At 40.6% G+C, this 22,232-nt stretch overlaps 1 protein-coding gene across 2 annotated transcripts in view; it reads right to left on the bottom strand.

Moving 5' to 3' along the window:
- The window catches only part of COCH (cochlin), a 42,969-nt gene that overhangs the window by 1,369 nt on the left and 19,368 nt on the right, over positions 1-22,232 (bottom strand). For both annotated transcript variants that reach the window (XM_073348926.2, XM_073348927.2), the window contains exons 5-11: positions 15,221-15,354; positions 13,758-13,820; positions 11,100-11,144; positions 10,867-11,014; positions 7,998-8,101; positions 3,002-3,228; positions 1,389-1,905 (exon numbers count right to left, since the gene is read on the bottom strand). In XM_073348926.2, coding sequence (XP_073205027.2) covers positions 1,389-1,905; positions 3,002-3,228; positions 7,998-8,101; positions 10,867-11,014; positions 11,100-11,144; positions 13,758-13,820; positions 15,221-15,354 — 1,238 coding nt within the window. The remainder of the gene's footprint in view (positions 1-1,388; positions 1,906-3,001; positions 3,229-7,997; positions 8,102-10,866; positions 11,015-11,099; positions 11,145-13,757; positions 13,821-15,220; positions 15,355-22,232) is intronic.

The following is a 22,232-nucleotide window of genomic DNA, read 5'->3' as shown; positions in this document are numbered from 1 at the left end:
AAAAAAAGCGTGTTTCAGTACATGCAGCTGGCCAGAGACAATGGGACTCTTTCCACTAGACTTCAGCAGGAGCAACATTGGGTCCTAAATGTTTGGAACCAGAAGTTTTTTGCTTAAACTTAAACAAGTTTATAGTAAGAAGCATGGGGCAACTTATAAAGCTAGCATTTTAGATATTTTATAATACTGCCTATGAAAGAAGTAATGATATCATTAAACTTTGATTAGACACAGGGAATGGAAGTCTGATCTACTGTGTACTAGACACCAATTTAATCACTTGAAAGATTTTCTGAACAATAAGACTGAATCATTATTGTGCTCAGTCAGTTCTCTCAAGTGACAGTAGTTCAGGGAGGCTCTTTAGCCAAACCACTTTCCTCCCCCGTAAATGATGGTAGTAGTCTAGTTTAATACCATACAGGCCTTGAGTTTGAGCTGACGGTATTTTCTTCTTTCGGATTCTGAATTTGTAATAACCTGCTTTTACTTACTTATGTAAATTTACAACATTTATACCGTACATAATGAGACAGGAAAATAGCTAGAGCAATGACTAGAAAAGGACCAATACATTGCATCTGTAGTTTTGGTGAGTAGAGTGCAAGAAATTTTCCAGTCTGAAAACAGGCTATTTGGTTCAAATACTGTAATGTCAACTGATTCAGATAATTTTCTTTAGAAGTGTCGTATAAAATTATTTAAAATGGGTTGGGTTGTTTGGTGTTTAGAGCAGAGGACAGGGAATGGGGAAATCTAGTTTCTATTTCTAGCTCTGTGACCTATAGGAAAACATTTAACCTCAGCTAGCATCTTTGTACAATGGAGTTAATATATTATGCTGAAAAGTGCTAGTAATGGCTGCCATCAGGGAGCTCTTGGATCCAAAGAGAGTCAGTGGGTGTGCCAGGTATTCTTTCAGGTTCTACAGAAGGAGCAATAAAACTCCTTCATGTATTGAAAACAGCTGTAGACAGTGGAGGTGATGGCCCAAGGCAATAGGTTGTGTGGCCGGCCAGAGCTAATGCAGATAGCTTGCGGATTTCTGAGTAAGGAAGTTGTCTGCTGCTGTTTGTTGCGACTATGTTTAGAGAAACAAGCCTTTGTGTGCCTATTTTATAAATAAACAAGATTGCACAAGAATACACCCAACTCATATCACTGATTTCTCACCCTAACAACCAACCTTTGCAAGGTCCTGAATTGTGGCTAACTGGGCCAAAGGGGCAACAACACTTCACTAGCTCACGGGGGCAAAATGAGATTGAATTAATGCCTACAAACTTCTTTGTCATCCACCCCGCCACACACACCCTGGCCAGTGAAAGATACTACAGGAGTGTGAATTATTGACCTCCAGTTTCTTTTGTTGTGTTTCAGTCATTTACCTGCTTTGTGTGCCGCAGCAGCAGGACCTCTAACTTCGTCATACGACTGACCGTCAGTCAAAACAACAAGGAAATTTTTGTTGGGTCCATCTTTCACAGGTCCAAACACGTTTCTGGTTGTGAAAGAAATGGCATCACCAGTAGCCGTACCACCACTCATGTAACGAATGCCCCGCACAGCAGAGAGAACCTTCTCCTTTGTGGCATAATCAGTGAGGCTGAACTCCATGCGTTGATCATAGGTGAACTGCACAGCTGCAATTTTGGAACCAGTATCGGAGATCTCAAAGGCTTTGGCAACATTACTGATGAATTCAAGCATGAGGCGGAAGTTGCTGTCTCCAACACTGCTAGAGCCATCTATCAGAAAAGCTATATTGACAGAGTTGTAGCAAGTTTTGCTACACAGCATCTGCTCATGAGAACACAATTTTTGGACAAGAGGTTTTACGTATTTGGTAGTACCAAACCAGGTGGGTATATGGTAAGAGAAGAAGCCATTATTTCGACAGACAGCCTGTTTAAAAACAAAACATGCATACAGAGATTTCTGTTGAATGTACTATTAAAGGTGTATATAAATAATTTAATTTAATAGTTTGATAGGAAACTAGGGTCTGACTTCCCCCCACCAGCCTCCCTGAAATGCTGACCACCTGGAACTCCAGTTGAAGTTAATGGGAGCTGTAGATCATAGAATCATAGAATATCAGGGTTGGAAGGGACCCCAGAAGGTCATCTAGTCCAACCCCCTGCTCAAAGCAGGACCAATTCCCAGTTAAATCATCAATTCCCAGTTAAATCATCAATTCCCAGTTAAATCATCAATTCCCAGTTAAATCATCAATTCCCAGTTAAATCATCATTAAATCAGATGCTGATCTTCATCTTTTTATGAATACTGCTAATTCTTAGAGAAGGATAAAAGCTGGAAGTTCTAATTATACATTTCAAATGTTGAACAAAGAGACAATTAATGGGCATACAAGTATGTAAAGCATGGAGGGATCTAGATTTTGCTTCAAAGTATAATTACCTAATTTTCTGTGATTGATTCTGATTTTGCAAAAACAATTTTGTATGTACTGTTAATTGTAGATACCAACAAATATAGTCAGATGTCTATATGAAATCAAAAATCAGGTAAGTATCTAGTTACTATTATTTTTGTTAGCAAGCAAGGATGGGCATAAAATTGTGGGAGGCAAAACAGTGTCCACAAAAATGAGTAGAAAACCTGGCTCTAAATAACTTTTTTTTAAATGGCCTTTTCAACATTTATGGAGGAGTCTCATATAATTTAATGGTATAAAACCATTAAAGGGCTATACAAAATTATACAAAAAGAGGGCTATACAAAAATTATAGCAAAAACCTTTTAGAATTTAATAGTGACATTTTTCCTACAGAGTGCTAACCATCCTTTAGAATTTTATACTGGGGCTATAATTCACTTATTCTACAAGACGGTTGACAAACTCTTTTTAAACTCTATTACATATGTATGACTTTTTCATTTGGAGTTCAGGCTGGAGGAAACTTAGTCATTTGAAGTATGTAATACCCATGAGTGAAGAGTAAATTACAAATACATTGAGGACATTCTCTCATACCTTGTCAACAAAACCAACATCTTGAACCATTCCCTGTTCCTCAGTTGTGGGTCTTGCTACAGACACAATGAATACATTAATGCCAAATTCTCTGGCCACTATTCCAGCTTCTTCTATATCATCTGAAGGCCAGCCATCTATGAAAACTACGACGATCTTAGGAATCCCTCTGCGTACTCCATTTTCCAGAGAGAAGAATCTCTGAGCTGTGTGTTTCAAGGCTTTTCCTAGTTTTGAACAGGAAAAGGAGAATTTGAGGAAGCTATTTCACAATTGGGAAATTGGGTTTCTGTACCAGAGACAAAATTTCTCGATATTTTAAGTGACTGCTTCTTGGAGCAGCTGGTACAGGAACCCACAAGGAGAGAGGCAACTCTCGATCTAGTCCTGAATGGAGCACAGGATCTGGTCCAAAGGTAACTATAACAGGACTGCTTGGAAATAGTGACCATAATATAATAAAAAGAGTACTTGTGGCACCTTAGAGACTAACCAATTTATTTGAGCATAAGCTTTCATGAGCTACAGCTCAGCTTATGCTCAAATAAATTTGTTAGCCTCTAAGGTGCCACAAGTACTCCTTTTCTTTTTACGAATACAGACTAACCCGGCTGCTACTCTGAAATCTGCCATAATATAATAACATTTAACATTCCTGTGGTGGGAAGAACACCTCAACAGCCCAACACTGTGGCATTTAATTTCAGAAAGGAGAACTATGCAAAAATGAGGAAGTTAGTTAAACAGAAATTAAAAGGTATAGTGACTAGAGTGAAAACCATAACAGAGGCTCAACTTACATGTATACACCTAATTAAAAAACACAGTAAAAGAACTAAAAAAGAGCCACTGTGGCTTAACAACCATGTAAAATAAGCAGCGAGAGATAAAAAGGCATCTTTTAACAGATGGAAGTCAAATCCTAGTGAGGTAAATAGAAAGGAGCGTAAACACTGCCAGATTAAATGTAAAAATGGAATAAGAAAAGCCAAAAAGGAGTTTGAAGAACAGCTAGCCAAAAACTCAAAATGTAATAACAAAACAAATTTTTTTAAGTACATCAAAAGCAGGAAGCCTGCTAAACAACCAGTGGGGCCCCTGGACGATTGAGATACATAAGGAGCACATAAAGATGATAAAGTCATTTCAGAGAAACTAAATGAATTCTTTGCTTCAGTCTTCACGGCTGAGTATGTTAGTGAGATTCCCAAACCTGAGCCGTCTTTTGTAGGTGACAAATCTGAGGAAGTGTCACAGATTGAAGTGTCACTAGAGGAAGTTTTGGAATTAATTGAGAAACTTAACAGTAACAAGTCACCGGGACCAGATGGCGTTCACCAAAGAGTTCTGAAAGAACTCAAATGTGAAATTGTGGAACTATTAACTATGGTTTGTAACCTGTCCTTTAAATCAGCTACTGTACCCAATGACTGGAAGATAGCTAATGTAATGCCAATATTTAAGAAGGGCTCTAGAGGTGATCCTGGCAATTACAGACCGGTAAGTCTAACATCAGTACCGGGCAAATTAGTTGAAACAATAGTAAAGAATAAAATTGTCAGACACATAGAAGAACATAAATTCTTGCGCAAAAGCCAGCATGGTTTCTGTAAAGGGAGATCATGTCTTACTAATCTATTTGAGTTCTTTGAGGGGGTCAACAAACATATGGACAAGGGGGATCCAATGGACATAGTGTACTTAGATTTCCAGAAAGCCTTTGACAAGGTCCCTCACCAAAGGCTCTTATGTAAATTAAGTTGTCATGGGATAAAAGGGAAGATCCTTTCATGGATTGAGAATTGGTTAAAAGACAGGGATCAAAGGGTAGGAATAAATGGTAAATTTTCAGAATGGAGAAGGGTAACTAGTGGTGTTCCCCAAGGGTCAGTCCTAGGACCAATCCTATTCAACCTATTCATAAATGATCTGGAGAAAGGGGTAAACAGTGAGGTGGCAAAGTTAGCAGATGATACTCAACTGTTCAAGATAGTTAAGACCAAAGCAGACTGTGAAGAGCTTCAAAAAGATCTCCCAAAACTAAGTGGGCAACAAAATGGCAAATGAAATTTAATGTGGATAAATGTAAAGTAATGCATATTGGAAAAAATAACCTCAGTTATACATACAATATGATGTGGGCTAATTTAGCTACAACTAATCAGGAGAAAGATCTTGGAGTCATCGTGAATAGTTCTCTGAAGATGTCCATGCAGTGTGCAGCAGCAGTTAAAAAAGCAAACAGGATTTTAGGAACCATTAAAAAGGGGATAGAGAATAAGACGGAGAATATCTTATTGCCCTTATATAAATCCATGGTACGCCTACATCTTGAATACTGCATACAGATGTGGTCCCCTCATCTCAAAAAACATATACTGGCATTAGAAAAGGTTCCGAAAAGGCAACTAAAATGATTAGGGGTTTGGAACGGGTCCCATATGAGGAGAGATTAAAGAGGCTCGGACTTTTCAGCTTGGAAAAAAGGAGACTTTAAGGGGGGATTTGATAGAGGTCTATAAAATCATGAGTGGTGTGGAGAAAGTGAATAAGGAAAAGTTATTTACTTGTTCCCATAATATAAGAACTAGGGGCCACCAAATGAAATTAATGGGTAGCAGGTTTAAAACAAATAAAAGAGAGTTCTTCTTCACTCCAGTGCATAGTCAACCTGTGGAACTCCTTGCCTGAAGAGGTTGTGAAAGCTAAGACTGTAACAGGGTTTAAAAAAAACTGGACAAATTCATGGAGGTTAAGTCCATTAATGGCTATTAGCCAGGATGGGTAAGGAATGGTGTCCCTAGCTTCTGTTTGTCAGAGGGTGGAGACGGATGGCAGGAGAGAGATCACTTGATCATTACCTGTTAGGTTCACTCCCTCTGGGGCACCTGGCATTGGCCACTGTTGGTAGACAGGCTACTGGGCTGGATTGACCTTTGGTCTGACCCAGTATGGCCATTCTTATGTTCTTATGTACCAGTTGAGTAGTACTGGACTTAACTCTTTCTATAGCGGGTAAAGTCTGTTCAAACTGAGGGGAACACCAGACACTGGGCATGCCACCTCTCTACAGAGAAATTTAAAAACATCTCGTGGAAAGATTTAATAGACCTCTAGGATTCGTAATTTTAGTTAATCAGACAGAACTTTCCTGGCAGTACTGCCAGGATTATAAATTAAAGGATTTTTTAAAACATTTTGAATTGTTTTTCACACTAACTTGACTGGGAGAGTAACACACAAACATGAGTACACTGACCTTCAAAACAATAAACCGACCTAGAAACATCCCTATTCTTGCTCCAGAATAATTTCCATTACTCTGGTTGGAGGTAAGGTTGCCAACTTTGTAATATTTTAAAAAACGGACACGCCAGCAGGAGTGCCGGATCTCCCATTCCCCCTGAGGACCTGCCCCTGCCCTCTTCTCCCCCCACCCTCCTCCCACCCCAGGCCTCACCGCTGGCCCAAACTCTTCTCTGGAGGCCCCGCTCCTGCCCTGCCCCTTCCCCCTGAGGTCCTTCCCCCCCGTTAGCTCCTATTTCCTCCTCCATCTGTCACTCGCTGCTTTTCCCCTCTCCCTGTGTGGTTCAGATCTGACTGGACACTATCAGGTCCCCTTTTTGACTGAACTTTCTGGTCGTAAACCGGACACCTGGCCACCCTAGTTGGAGGACTTAGATCTTTCTAAAATGTAGAATTTTCAAAAGGACCTTAGAAGACTGAGACACAAATTCCTCTCTGTTGGTATGGTGTAAATCTGGAGTTACTCCACTGCCATGTATGAAGTTACTGTGGATTTATCCCAGTGTAATAGCAAAATTTTCTTCTGGGAATTCCAGGTAACACTGAAGTTTGAGTGGCCTGTGACTCACAAATCAATAGAAAGTGCAATAATTTCCAACTGACCAAAAGTAAGTGGAACTTTACGTGTAGGTCTAGTCAGCCCTGTGGAAATAGATACTCCAAGGAAGCTCACTTGAAGTGGAAGGGTGAAACTCAGGCAGTGGTGGAAGTAGATTTTAACTCTTACCAGTACGGTTCCTACCCCGCCCCCTCTCACAAAAAATGTTCTGTGACTAGAGCCCTGCGCGGATATAAATTTATATCTGTGGATAGAAATTGGTATCCGCTGAACCACAGGGCTCTCCCGGGAACTGCAGTGGTGAAAGGAGCAGAACTTGGGGCCGACGCTCCAAAGAGCCAACACCCCACACTGGCAGCTCTTCCAGCATGGCTGTACCACCCCTAGCCCTGTACTCTGGCAGGGCTGTACAGACCCGAGACAGGAGATGCAGCTGTGTAGAAGGGCTGGAGGTGGGGCTGGGAGGCAGTACAGCCGTGCCAAAGGAGCTGCTAATGAAGGGCGTTGGCTCCTGGGAGTGGCAGCCCCATGTTCTGCTCTTTTCACCGCTGCAGTTCCCAGGAGTGCCCTGCGGTTCAGCGGATACCAATTTGTATCTGTGGATATCCGCAGCCACGAGTATAAGTTTGTATCTGCGCAGGGCTCTACAATTCATTCTTGAAAATATCTTTCTGGTATGGCGTACCAGCAATAAATGTCTTAATGGTACGGTGTACCTGACTGTATCCGGTTACTACCACCACTGAACTGAGGGCACTGTTCCACTTTGCTTCATGACTTAATGTGTATATATCTGAGAGATTCTCCTTTCTTCTTCTCGTATTTCATTTCCCTTCAGAAACTCTTTTTTGATATGCTCTGATTACCCCAAACAGTCTGAAAATCATTCTACTATAAATGATACATATTTGTTTCAGGAAACAAAGCTGTTCCCTGTGAAGAAATCCGTGACTGTTTAAACAGTGGAAATTACTATCACTTTTGTATTGTGGGGCAATGTTATGTGGAACTTCATCTTCTAAAAACTGAATTTAGGACAGGCCAACATTTTAATACAAAACAAAATGACAACAATAACATTCCTTGGGTACAATTAGTTCTTATCCAGTCTCTGATCAGCTTTGTACCTACCCGTATTGGAGTTGCCGCCTCTGAAGCCAATTTCCTTTATGGCAAACAAAACATCTTTTGCCGCAGTAAAATTTTTCAGATAAAATTCAGTTTTTGGATGCTCACTATGTGAAAAATAAAGTAATCAGTTAAAAAACAGACATACATGACAAATCTTAAAATAGAAATGAAATGCCTTTTAGCCTGCTTAAGAGCAGAATCCAGGGTTCTGAGTTTTGTCAGCTACATTTAATGATATTAATTCTTAAAACAAAGTAGGAACCCTCACTCTTTGCAGTATCTGTGATTATCTCAAAGACAGCAGAAGGAATCAAATTCAGAACAGAGGTCTTAGCAGGTAAGAAGGGAATGATTTTCATTCATTTTAAAGTGTATTCATTTGCTGTTTTTGTATACTGTTATAGGAACAAATTTTGCTCTCAGTTATACCTCTGTAAATGGAACTACTTTTTGAGTCACATTGGAGTAAGTGAGAAATGAATTTGGCCACTTTTTTTATTGTTGAATTTGGATCTTAAACATTTGCTAAATATATATATATATTTTAAATTTCTTTTAAATGAAAATAGTTTCAGAGTAATTTAATTTGTATGCTAGCTAATTACTCTTTATTTAAAATAAGGAAAATTTTAGCTGCAATGAATTTCACCCTCTGACTCCTAATCTAGGGGGAACAAAACACTAAATTAAAAACTAGTTGTCATGTGAACTGTAAGAAGTACATTTGGTCTCACTTGCAGTTGAAAAGGACAAGTGTTATGAAGTCAAGGTCTTGATGCAGCATCAGATGGACCCCTATGCCTATGCAGAGTGGGATCTGCATAAGAGGATCCCAGTGCAGGACGAGGACCTAATGCTGCTTTTTTTTTTTTTTTTTTTTAAAGATATGAGGATCATTGGAGGGCAGTTGCCATGATCCATTACCATTAAAGGCTTGATTCATCAAGGTACTCAACTCCAGCTGACATTAGTTGCTCAGCACTCTAGGGGATGTAGCCCCAAGACAGCCATGTTTGCCCATTAGATAATTACTCTACTTTTTGGGACTGATTCTCCTCTCATCCCATTTTGCAGTGATGTAACTCCATTGAGTCCAGGAGAGTTCCTGTTTTAAGTGAAGGACTCAAGCCCTGTGTCTTAATCTCTCTTCAGTATTCCATACACCCATTACATAAGACTTTCTCCAAGCCTTTCAGTTCAAACAGTTGTTTTGGCTATTTATAAATTTCCTGACAAATCCCATGGTTTGGAAGGTAAATTATTACAAATAAATGAAGTCAAACAATAATAATTCTCCAGGAAGCAAAGTTGTCTTTGCTAATGTGACCAGCAAGTAATGTTGCAACAATTTGCTTTTCAACTGAACTGGAAAAGCTGACATGGTAGTTGATCATCATCCTGATAAAAAGAAATTCAATTCCCTCCCCCCCCGCCCCGAAATTTTTGGATCCTTTTGTTCAGTGTCTATTTTAATAATGTTTAGTATCTTTTTTGCACAACATTCACACAATATCTATCATTGTTTCTTGTTGACTGTATTGGTACCTATAATTTAATACAGGCTTGTTGAAGGATGTGGGAGAGACCTCACTTGTTAATCCACCAGCTATTTCCGTGTTTAGAAGAAACTTCCTTTAGACCAGAAGCAATTGCCAAAGTGGTTGGGCTTTGGAAAATAGTCCCCTCATATAACCAGCTGCCCAGGACTTAAATCCTGATAATAGAGAAACAAAATTGTGAGAGGTGTTTTTAAAGTGGGGGGTGAGAGCATTAGGCTATTGGGTTGGCCGTTGCGGTACCTGACAGTTTTATGCTATAAGCCAAAATACAACCCAATGTTAAGTCTTTTTTTTTTTTTCAGTTTTCATTAACATGTTTGGAAGTATCAGTTGCTATAAGCTGATCAAGGATACTCCATTTTGTGTGGTATTAAAAATTACTGACCATAATATCAAAAATGGCCAAGTTTTAGAATCCCCACTTTGCTGAGATCTTCATCTTTTTTTTTTTTTTAAAAGATGAACTACATGACCGTGAATGGTGCTGGCAGCCCTGGAGGCCCAAGTCCTCTCCCCTCAGATCAAGGACAGGGCAGGCAGCAAGACAAACTTCTCTAACCCTTCCACATCAACTCACCTCAAAACTAACATAAAGGAATGCTTGCTGGAGATCAGAGGATAGTTTGCTCTCTATGCCCAGTCTCTCATTGTGGTTGTCAATTAGTCCCAGTTGTGCTTTTGTGTACTGGACACCAGTCCAATCAGAACTGGACTGAAACCACAAACACACTTCATATAGATGAAACTACCATGAAGTGGTTCAAACTGTCATTCACTATGTACCATTATTGGGGTTGGGTATGAACTAGGGACTTGGAAAAGAAAGGCTCTGTGTCCCACTACTATTATCCTAGCCCAAGTAGTACCCAACCTGAGGTCTGTGGACCAAGAGTGGTCCAGAGAGAACATGCTGGTAGTATGTATAGGCCTGTCTGGTAGCATGGTGCTGGCTCTTCTTGTTTTCCACTGCTAACTCATATTAAAAAAAAGTAATACTTCCTTAATATTGCTCCTGTTGTCATGGGGATACTACTGGATCATCGGTAGAAAGGGAGGTGTCTGTAAGACTTGCTGTCTCTTAACAATATTGTTCACATTAGGAAAATCTTTAGAAACCTCTGTCCTAAACCATCCAGTCCCCCCAAATAAACTGATTTTATTTGGATGTCTCAACTACAACAGTTCCTAAGCAGAATGTTATAACTTATACTACTCAAGTAGAGGTCTGCTGAATAGGATATTTTTATATGCTTCAGCTTTCTCATTTTAATAACTCAGTTTCTAGAGTTTTCTTATAACATTGCAGATACCTGGCTTGTACAACTCCCACATGTGGTCCTTCGGTTCCAATTCCCAGCATCACAGCTACTTTCCCAACAAAGTTCTTCTGCAAATTAAATCTACGCTGCCCGATATTGTAGCTTCCATCAATCAGAAAAGCAATATCCGTTTTACAGTCTGTGAATACCCAAGATAATTAGATTAATTGAAAGGCAAATGAACAGGAATTTTCTTTGCATGAGTTGGCTATGTGGGTTCCTACCTTTGTTCCCAACCTTTTTCTCAAGAAGTTTCTTCAGTCGTTTATCTAGAATGTAGGAAACAGCAGGGTTATTTAGGGAACAAGAGGCTGAATTGCTTAAACTGAAGCTAGAAGAGGTCAGGACGTTAAAAGCTAGGTTCTAACCTTGCCATCTGTCCTGTGTGAGAGGTGGCACGTATGTGAGCCTTACAATTTTCTGAATGCTCTTTGGGATTCCAGCCCTGATTTCCCCTCACTTGGGGTGGAGAGAAGTTCCTCCATCCTTTTTTCATGTATCAGGGGGTAGCCGTGTTAGTCTGGATCTGTAAATGCGGCAAAGAGTCCTGTGGCACCTTATAGACTAACAGACCTATTGGAGCATAAGCTTTCGTGGATGAATACATGTTGACATTCATCCGATGAAGTGGGTATTCACCCACGAAAGCTTATGCTCTAATACGTCTGTTAGTCTATAAGGTGCCACAGGACTCTTTGCCCCTTTTTTCATGGTGTATCTCAACTCCCCTTTATGCACCAGCTACTTGGCTAGGGGTTGAGGTGGACAGTGGGAAGAGGAGTCAGGGCTACTCCCAATGGAGAGTAGCAAGTGAATAACCTGCTCTCCTCCCCACAACCAGACTCATAGTCTCTCTTGCACAACTAAATGCTGTGACACTCTACCTCCGAAGGAGTTTAGGAGAAAGGTCTTAACACAGAGTAATATGTAGGACAGATTCTGCCAGAGGTGGCAACTGTAACTGTGAACATAGTTTAAAAAAGAATGTTAAGCTCTCAGAAGAAAGAAACTTTGCAGGGCATGAATGTTAGACAGGTTGGTGGCCCACAGTGGCATTCCATCACCCAAATGTTAATATGGGGCCAGTTGTAACTTTGCCCCAGATATGGAAGAGTACGTACCTATACTGCCCCAGGAGCAAAACAGGACTCAAACTCAGAGTCCTGTGCTTCCTAGTTTTCCCTGCCTTCAGGAAAGATATACCTTGCCTCAGATCTATAGTGGTGCAGCACACTTCCCCCAGGATGCTGGCGCAATTACACTAGTTAGTTTGTCTGGGGGGCAGGAAAGAGGAGGCAAGACTCTGTCCATTCCCCCATCCCTTCTTGCCGACTGGTGCAGGAGGGGTGTAGTGCCCCTGTAGCAGCTGCTCCTCCCTTTGTGCTTCCATCCACAGCACAGGTAGCTGGTGCGCTGGAGTAAGGTATACCTCATACTGTCTTACCCTCCTGTATGGTCCTGAAGGACCAGCTACAATCTGGCCCTATGTTATTTACTCGTCACACACTATGACAGAGAAAAATATTGTTACTGCTTCATCTCTTCAAAAAACAATTTAAAGCAAGGTCCTTTGTCTTTGCCACTCTGTGAATATAAGACTCAAGTTATGACAACATGAAGTAACAATATTTAGTTGCAGCACAACAGAAAATTGATACTGCTGCTTCCACAAAGGAAGAAGTGAAGAGAAAGGAGTTGCTCCAGGAGCCAGGAGGGATTCATGGTTGCTAGAAACTCAGCTTGGTAAAGAGTTTACTTTGTTTTGATCTGTAGATTGAGTTTCATCAAACCCTTTATGTATGTGGGCTTCTAACAATTATCATGAGGGGCAAGATGGACTGGGGATTAGACGTCTTCACAGCAAGGATTGATTCTTTGACCAGTGAAAATCCTGACAAGGAATTACACCCTCTAGCTACACCCAAGAGTGCATTCATACAAGACTGTCCATCTTTTTTCTGGCTCTGTCCATTGCCAATGTATCCATTCCAACTCCAATATTGTGCCAGAATTTTTCCATACTTTCCTGACTTTGACCAAAATCGTGGCTGCTGCTGTTGGTTCTTTGAAGTGCAGTAGCTGAACTACAAACACATGGCTGAGTGTAAAATTTGGTGGGGGGAAAAGCAGGCACTTAATTTTTTTATATTCATCTTTGTTTTTCAGAAATACACAGGCTCAAATACTGGTAAAGTTATGGCAACCTTAAACCTGTGGTAGTGAGTATCAGTCATTCCTCCTCACAGGCAAACCTGGGAGAATGAAAACCATTTCTATAGCTTTGTCTACTGTCATCTGAGCAGTTATGGGATCATCTTGACTTTGAATACAATGTGTAATAACGATGACTTGGTACTGACTTATTTCCTTTTCAATGTTTCTATGTCTGATCTAATCAAGACTGAGTACAACTGCATGAATGACAAGAATTCTCCAGTCTATCCTTGACAGTGCATCCGTCACCATGGTATGAGGATCTAAACTTCACCAGTACACTGAATCAGACAGACAACTCTCTCTCAAATTCCCTCTCTAAAAAGGAATGCATTCTCTTCATTTTCATATCAATCACTTGATGGAAATGAAAAAGCCTCTGAGCATACAACAGGTTTCCTCCTTGAGTTATCTGTATGACGCCACTGTGTTCACTCAAGTTTCTACCAGTTTACACCAGCATAACTGAGACTGGAATCAGCCTCATAGATTACAAATGCTACCTCATATTGCCTGTTAAGTATATTGGGTAAAAAGTAACTTTATTCAAAAGATGAGTTGATTCTGAGTCTTTCCCTATCAGGCAGCCATTCACACATGAGGGTACATTTCTCATATAGTGTGGAAGCCTTCCCTTGGGAAGATCATCTATTAGAAATGTTTCCAACCTCTAGAGGGGCGTGCTGTTGATAGTGGTCGTCCAGCTGCTTCAAGTGCTCCACTCTTGGTCCCTGTATAATATTGAAAAGATGAATTCATTGCATCTCACTGCAGTCAAATTACATTGCAGGTGTTTAAAAAGTAATCAAATTTGAAAAATGTACAATTGATAAATAATTACAGCACATCTAGTTTATAATGGCCTGTGAGCTAAGGCAGGTACGTTTTATAATTTGTAAAAGACTCAAACAGCTATGGCTCCCACTGAAGCCATCTGGATTTGATGTCAGTCAGCACCACTCAGAATCAAGGCCTTCATTTGTAGTGGCCACCTTATGGGAATTACTAGTGTCTCATAGACTTGGCAGGTAGAATTTATGTAAACAGTTTGGAAGCACTACAGAAAATTTTAATTCTCCTGTAAAATAATAGTCCAGAAACTACAGAAGCTTTCTTCTGTCGATGTATATTTCTGAAACCAAAGCCCCAATGAACAACCACAGTTTTGCTAAGGGTCATCCTCAGATATATTCCATCTGATCCTGTGATACCTGTGACCCTGCTTGCCAAAAATCCCTTTTATAAAATTCCTTGTCCCAATACTCTTTAGAGAATGAAAGCCCTAGGCATGATAAAATAGACACATAGCTGAGTCTCTCCTTACAGGCAGATTTACTGGATATACTGAAATCCTGACAAGGAACAAGTTTCACAGAAGACCAGGTTTTATCTGTCTGTGTGATGGAAGGTAAAGGAGGAAAAAACTTGATTGTCCATCCTTTAAGATTAAGGTAGATCACCAAATGCCAGTTAACTGATTGTACAGACAAAATTTTCTTTAAGGATATGTGAACCTGCAGTGTAGAGGTTCAAAGGAGACACTTAAGCACATTATACCTAACTAAGGCCCTGATCCTGTGAGGTACTGAATCCCTATGGGAGTTGAGCACTGGACAAGACAGGGCCCTAAATGAAAAAACATACAATGTGGTGTTACTGACCTACATAATCCCCTATCTTTATTCAGTGTCTCACAAAATGAGGATAGGAATTTTCCTGGAGGCCTTTGGTAAGATTGCTTTTTGTGCCATTTTCCTAGGATGAAGGCTGTAGCATTTGGTACACTCAGAACAGTAACAGACTGGTCAATGGGTACTGGTGCCCAGATCCTCAATGGGAATTGAATTCAGTGGGAGTTAGGTGCCTACATACCTTTTGAGGATCTGGGTCTGAGTAACTCAAGTTTGCTTTATGTATGAGAGTCAGCAGCAATCATTGACTGAATAGTCCAAATGGAATAGTAAGGTAAGGTGATTATAAGAAAATGGAGGATAAAACAACGAGAAAAGGAGAAAGTCGGTCATTATTTCTACAGCATACTGTATAGTCACAGGCCACTGAAAGGCCTGGACAAATTTCTGTTAACATTGCAAATATACGTTACTAAATAATAAATACTTGATCCACCTACCAGCCACTGAGAAAGATGAAGCCCATCTAGTGAGCACCTGAGACTGGATCCCATTGGCATATATGGCAGAGTAGTTCTCTTGTCCTGGCAGGGTCTGTACTCTTACAATTCCTCCCGCACTGGTGATCACGCCTCTGGGATAAAAGAGGATGGTCTTACCACAAGGCCAACTAAATACTTCACAAGTATAAAGTAACATTTTTTAAGAGGCATTAAAAAACCCCCAGAAAGGACAAGGTCCTTAATTTTTTAAAATTATTTTACTATTACAACCAACTAAGCTAAGTAAAACTATGGAAAAAAAACCCTACAGCTGAGATAAGCAAGGATGGATACTGCTGAGACTCCATCTCAGGCCGAGGTGTTTGAGAAGGAACTGAGGCTGTTTCACCCATGCAGCTCTATATAGCCATGGTGCAAAGCACAAGGCAGAGTAGAGCACATGTGCAGGCCCACTGGACACTGCTACCTAAAAATCTCAGACGGAAGGTGCCTGGGACGCATGCACACCTGACATGGAGCACCTATAGGGACACAACTTGAAGAAGAATCAATGGCTCTGGTCAAAAGAGCTAAAGAAGAAAACTATAAGGGGGATGGGGTGAAGGTAAGCTCCCAGAATTTCTACTGAACCTGTTCCAGCACAGTGCTGTATTCTTAAATAGGGAACCATAGAATAGTTTAAGAGACTTCTGGTTAGGAATCATGAGTTGTTCTCCCGGTCCAACAAAGGTATAGGTTGTACTGCACTGATCTAGCACTAGATTGATACTAGGAGAAACCAACCAATTAAACAGCTACTTCACTGGTTACCAGTTAAAGAAAAAAAAAAAAAAAAGGAAAGAGGCACTACAGGACATTGAGGAAATGTACCAGGAAGACATTTTTGAACCTTTGACTATGGGTTCACCCATATTTCTGATTAAGAAAAAGGAAGGCAGCACCAGATTCTGGGTGGACTATAGAAAATTAAATGAAGTCACTTTAAAGGATTCTTATCCATTACCATGAATAGATAGTACCATGCATGCTATAGCAGGTTCAGCCTGGGTTTCCACACTGGATCTTAACAGTGAGTATTGGTGAGTAGAAATGGATCCAAAAGAGGGGGGAGGGAATTGCTTTCACAGGAGAACAAGACTTGTGGCAATATAAAGTGATGGCTTTGGTCTTGTGCAGTGCACCAGACAGATTTGAAATGCTAATGGAGAGGGTAGTACATGGCATGTCCCTCACAGTCTGTCTGTTATCCCTATATGATATCCTGGTGCATGATAAAACCTTTGAACAGGAACCAAACCATTTACAAAAGGTCTGTGAGATGCTGAATCACCCAGTTTGAAACTGAAGCCAAAGAAATGTGAGATGTTCCAATAAAGGTAATCTACTTGGGCACACAATTAGTGGGGAGGGAATTTTCACTGACAAAAGAGGATTGAGGTGGTACAGAGCTGGCCAACTCCCAGACACTTATAGATGTACACAGTTTTGCACGGCTCTGCTATTACAGAAGGTTCAGTATTGCAAAAATGATGGCATAAGTTGGGTGAGAAAGGGAAACAATTTCAGTGGTCAGCAGAGTGTGATAAGTGTTTTTCAGAGTGTTTTCAGAGTTGAAAAAGGCTCCACTTACTGCTCCTGTCTTGGCCTACTTGTGTTTCAAAACTTGTTGGACAGAAAGGCTGGTGCTTATGGTTTGACGGAAGTATTGACACAAGAACTCCAGGGACTTGAGAGCTTACCGTAGCAAAAGTCTACGTTCTCCTGAGAGAAATTATTGTCCCACCTGAAAAGGAACTCCTAGCAGTGGTTAAATCTATAGAATGTTTTTATCCCTATTTGTGTGGGAGGAAGTTTATGATCAGGATAGACCAAGCTTTTCTGCAATGGCTCTTTAGGTTCAGAAATCCTGAAGGACAGCTTGCCAGATGGTTGGAGAAACTGCAGTGCTATGATTTCAAAATAGCACACAGCCCTGGCCATATGCATGTTAATGACGATGCCTTGTTAATGCAGCCTTGCTGCAAACCCTGTCCTAAGAAGGAGAGCAAGGAATTAGTTGCTCAAAGGAATGGGTGTGACTCCCTTCCTCTAATTCACAGAAGTGCTCATGTTTCTGATTCATCCACTGAACCATGGGGTGAGGTTGCAGGAATGGACCAAGAGCAATTCAAAACTTCCTAAAGAGAGGATCCTGATTGTAGAGTAGTGTGTGACTGGAGAATCATCTTGCAAATGCAGCGACCATGGAATGTAGTGAACACCACAGTCAAAGCTTTCTAGTCACCGTGGGAAAGCTTGGAATTTAAGGATTAAATATTGTATAGGAGCAGGGTGAAACTAGTGGGTGATGGATCCAGATACCAGTTGGTTGTACCAGATACATTGGAAAAGGGGGTTCTGAGGTTATGTCATGCTCTCAAAACTCCTGGACATTTTGGGGTTACAAAAACTTTAGCTAAGCTAAGGGAGAATTTCTATTGGATAACACAAGCAGGATGTAGGAAGTTGGTGCAGGAAATCTGATCCTTGTGTTACAAAGAAGGGTTCCTCTAAAACTGGGAGTACCCTCTTGTAGCAATATCTTGTGGGGGCATTAATGTAGTGCATTGCCATTGATGTTCTTGGGCCCTTGTCCTGTGATAGAGGCTGGCAATTGATATTTGCCGGTAGCTATGGGACTACTATACAAAATTGCCTGAGGCTTACTCAATAAGAAATCAAAAGGTTGTGACAGTAGCAGAGGTCCTTGTGAATGATTTCTTCACCAGATTTGGGATCCTGGGTGAGTTACACGTAAATCAGGGTGAAACTTTAAACCAAAGAATTTCAACAAAGTTGTGAGATTCTAGGGGTCCACAAAACTCGCACGAGCCCGGCACATCCAGTCTGATGAGATGGTCAAAAGGTTCAACAGGACTTTGGGGGTTCAGCTAGCTACCATTGTAGAAGAGCACCAAGTGGACTGGGACTAGCATATCCCATTCCTTTTGATGGCTTATAGAACAGCAGTCAATGAGGGTACAAAGTGTACTACAGCACTCCTCAGGTTTGGGCCCCCTCCCAGCAAACATTTTGTATGGAGCTTCTGAAGAGGAACAAAAGGGTTTCAACCATTTGGATGATGCAGAAACCCTACAATCCAAAACTGAAAAAGTTCACATCTTTGCTAGGAAAAATTTGAGAACAGCTGCTGATAAAAATGAAAAGACTGTGACCTGAAGTCAGATGGGGAAACTTTTAAAAGAGGGGAAGCTAATCTGGTTCCACAATCCTAGGAGAAAAGGGGGTAGGAGCTCTCAGCTGGATAAAACTTGGGCAGAACCCTCACAATAGTAACTCAAATAAGCAAAGTGGTGTGTAGGATACAGTTTGGTCCCAGGACTAAAGCCAAAGTTATCCATAAGGACTACCTAAAGCAGTATCAAGGGGTATAGTGTTTCAGCATGACTACTGTCCACATCTGAGACTGTAACTGGATGCTGAAGCTGGAAAAGTTGTGACAGTGATGAGTCCCCCACTCAAACAGAATGGGCAGGAATTTTGTTCCAGCCAGGAAGTTCCACAGAAACAACAAATGTGTCTCAAAAGTGCACTGAAACGAAAACCAGGGAGAGAAAAGCCTCAAAGAGATTTAGGTGGGAATAAAATTATTTTATGTTGGGGATGTGAAATTGTCCTGACAGAAGACACCATGCATATGTAAATAGTTAATTTGTAATTTGTTAAATTAGTTCTTTCTTTTTGTTTGGGATGTATTAGTGGGTATTACCATTTTGGACCTCATTGAGACTATTGACAAAGCTGAGGTTGATGTTGTATAAGCAGAATGCACACTTAATATTAGCTGAAATGAAATAACCATATTTCTGGTCTCTATTTTTGTTCCTTTCTTAATGAATTTGGAAAGTTCATTTTCATGATAGCTCAGGATTTCCTTTAAAGGTGAAATTCACCTTATACAGAAGGTCCATGTGGGAGCTAATCAGTGAAAAAGGGCTTGTGAATTTCTGCCTAAATGAAAAAAACAACTTTTGCTATCAAAACCTGATTTTTATTTTTACAGAACCACTGTATTTTACTCTGGGGCCAATGCCTTGCATGCCAAGGCTGTTTTGGTTATACTGGAACTTTATACATTTTCCAGGAATGCCTTTCATTCTATTAGAATCACAGAACTGGAAGGGACCTCGAGAGGTCATCTAGTCCAGTCCCCCACACTCAGGGCGGGACTAAGTATTATCTAGACCATCCCTGACAGGTGTTTGTCCAACCTGCTCTTAAAAATCCCCAGTAATTAAGATTCCACAAACTCCCAAGGCAATATATTCCAGTGCTTAACCACTCTGACAGGAAGTTTTTCCTAATGTCCAACCTAAACCCCCTTGCTGCAATTTAAGCCCATTGCTTTTTGTCCTATCCTCAGAAGTTAAGAAGAACAATTTTTCTCCCTCCTCCTTGTAACAACCATTTATGTACTTGAAAACTTATCATGTCCCCTCTCAGTCTTCTTTTCTCCAAACTAAACAAACCCAATTTTTCTATCTTCCCTCATAGGTCATGTTTTCTAGACCTTTAATCATTTTTGTTGCTCTTCTCTGGACCTTCTCCAATTTCTCCACATCTTTCCTGAAATGTGGTTCCCAGAACTGAACACAATACTCCAGTTGAGGCCTAATCAGTGTGGAGTAAAGCGAAAGAATTACTTCTCATGTCTTGCTTACAATACTCCTGCAAATACATCCCAGAACGCTGTTTGCTTTTTTTGCAACAGTGTTACACTGTTGACTCATATTTAGCTTGTGATCCACTGTGACCCTCAGATCCCTTTCCGCAGTACTCCTTCCTAGGCAGTCATTTCCCATTTTGTATGTGTGCAACTGATTGTTCCCTCCTAAGTGGAGTACTTTGCATTTGTCCTTATTGAATTTCATCCTATGTACTTCAGACCATTTCTCCAGTTTGTCCAGAGCATTTTGAATTTTAATCCTATTCTCCAAAGGACTTGCAACCCCTCCCATCTTGGTATTGTCCGTAAACTTTATAGGTGTACTTTCTATGCCATTATCTAAATCATTGATGAAGATATTGAACAGAACCAGACCCAGAACCAATCCCTGCAGGACCCCACCCGTTATGCCCTTCCAGCATGACTGTGAACCACTGATAACTACTCTATGGGAACGATTTCCCAACCATTTATGCACCCACCTTTATAGTAGCTCCATCTAGGTTGTATTTCCCTAGTTTGTTTCTGAGATCATGTGAGACAGTAACAAAAGCCTTACTAAAGTCAAGATATACCATATTTACCGCTTCCCCTCTATCCAGAAGGCTTGTTACCCTGTCAAAGAAAGCTATCAGGTTGGTTTGACACGATTTGTTCCTGAGAAATCTATGTTGACTGTTACTTATCACCTCATTATCTTCTAGGTGTTTGCAAATTGATTTCTTAATTATTTGCTCCATAATCTTTCCAGGTACAGGAGTTAGGCTGACTGGTCTGTAATTCCCCGGGTTGTCCTTATTTCCCCTTTTATAGATGGGCGCTATATTTGCCCTTTTCCAGTCCTCTGGAATCTCTTCCATGACTTTTCAAAGATAATGGCTGATGGCTCAGATATCTCCTCAGTCAGCTCCTTGAGTATTCTAGGATGCATTTCATCAGGTGCCGGTGGTTTGACAACATCTAAGTTGTCTAAGTAATTTTTGACTATTGGTTAACTAATGGTCACGACATTTTTCTGCTATTGTCCTATCATTGCCTGACAGTGACAATCCACAGAAGTGGGCAGCCCTTTCTCTTGACCAGCTGCACTGTTAGTAGTAACCATGGTTTATATTTAGACAGTTCTTTTCATTCCAAAGCACTCTCAAACAAAACAGAATTACAGGTAAATCACTGACATGCAGACACACAGAGGGGGCCATCCAATATCTCACTGCACAGTACTGGGTGGGAGGGGGGATTTTGGTCCAGGACATCAAAACAAACTCAACAAACTTCACTATTATGAAAGGTATAACTCTAGTCCAAAATCCCCTGAAGTCTCTCAATAAGTTCAACTAGCTTTAGACCAGGCCCTGGGTAAGCAGACAGGACTCCAGGTTTTTAAAGACTCATCTTCCCCTTCAGAGGCATGGAACTCAATTTACCTATCGTATCTCAGAAGGTGATGGAGGGCCAGCTTGAACTTCTCAAATTTTTGGCATGTCTCTTTCCAGAAGGTCTTGGCATATCAAGTCAAATTATTAGATTACTAAACTATTCCCCCAGATGGTAGAAGTGGGCTTTATACATGTATCTGAGAAAAGCCATTTTCTCAGATACATGTATAAATCAAATCAAACTATTAACATCTGCTGGAGCAGCCAGAAGTAAGCAAAAACAGTTCTACAGTTCAAAGAAAAGGGAAATCACAGATTTTTGCCTCATAAAAATTGTTTTCCTCTGGATAAATGTTCAGTCACTTTGGAATTTGTGATGGTTCTGACAGGCTTTTCATGTGAAGAGGGGCCCAGCAGCTCCACACAGCTCTCCTCAGCAGCGCATAAGCTACTTACTTTAAAAAAAAATGTTATTTCAGATGATGCCAAGTGCCTGTTCTCTTGACTAGGCTTAGCACTGTCAGAGTAATGTAATGTTCAGATTGATGCAATTGTCTGGGGAAGGACAAGATGATGCCAAAACACCATCTATGCAAGTGGATAGAAATGATGTTATGCAAGGACGGGAAAAAACATGTCGAAATGAAAGCAAATTGATATTACCTTTTAACTACAGTCAATAGTCCAGTGGAAAGACACAAACATCAAGGAGTCCAGAGCTGAGGCTGCGCCCTTAACAAAAGTGTGTACTCATTTGACTCAGTCCAAAAATCTAAAGGCAAACTTCTCCTAGCATACTTCGATGCTAATAATTTTGCTCTACGGTTGATGTTTATGGGAAATCTACATGTGCTATACAGGGACAGAGCAGAATACAGAAGTCAGGATCTGGGAGGGGATAAAG

Source organism: Lepidochelys kempii, chromosome 6 (assembly GCF_965140285.1).
Source record: "Lepidochelys kempii isolate rLepKem1 chromosome 6, rLepKem1.hap1, whole genome shotgun sequence".
In the NCBI taxonomy this organism is placed as follows: domain Eukaryota; kingdom Metazoa; phylum Chordata; order Testudines; family Cheloniidae; genus Lepidochelys; species Lepidochelys kempii.
This window is presented reverse-complemented; position numbering and strand designations above follow the sequence as displayed.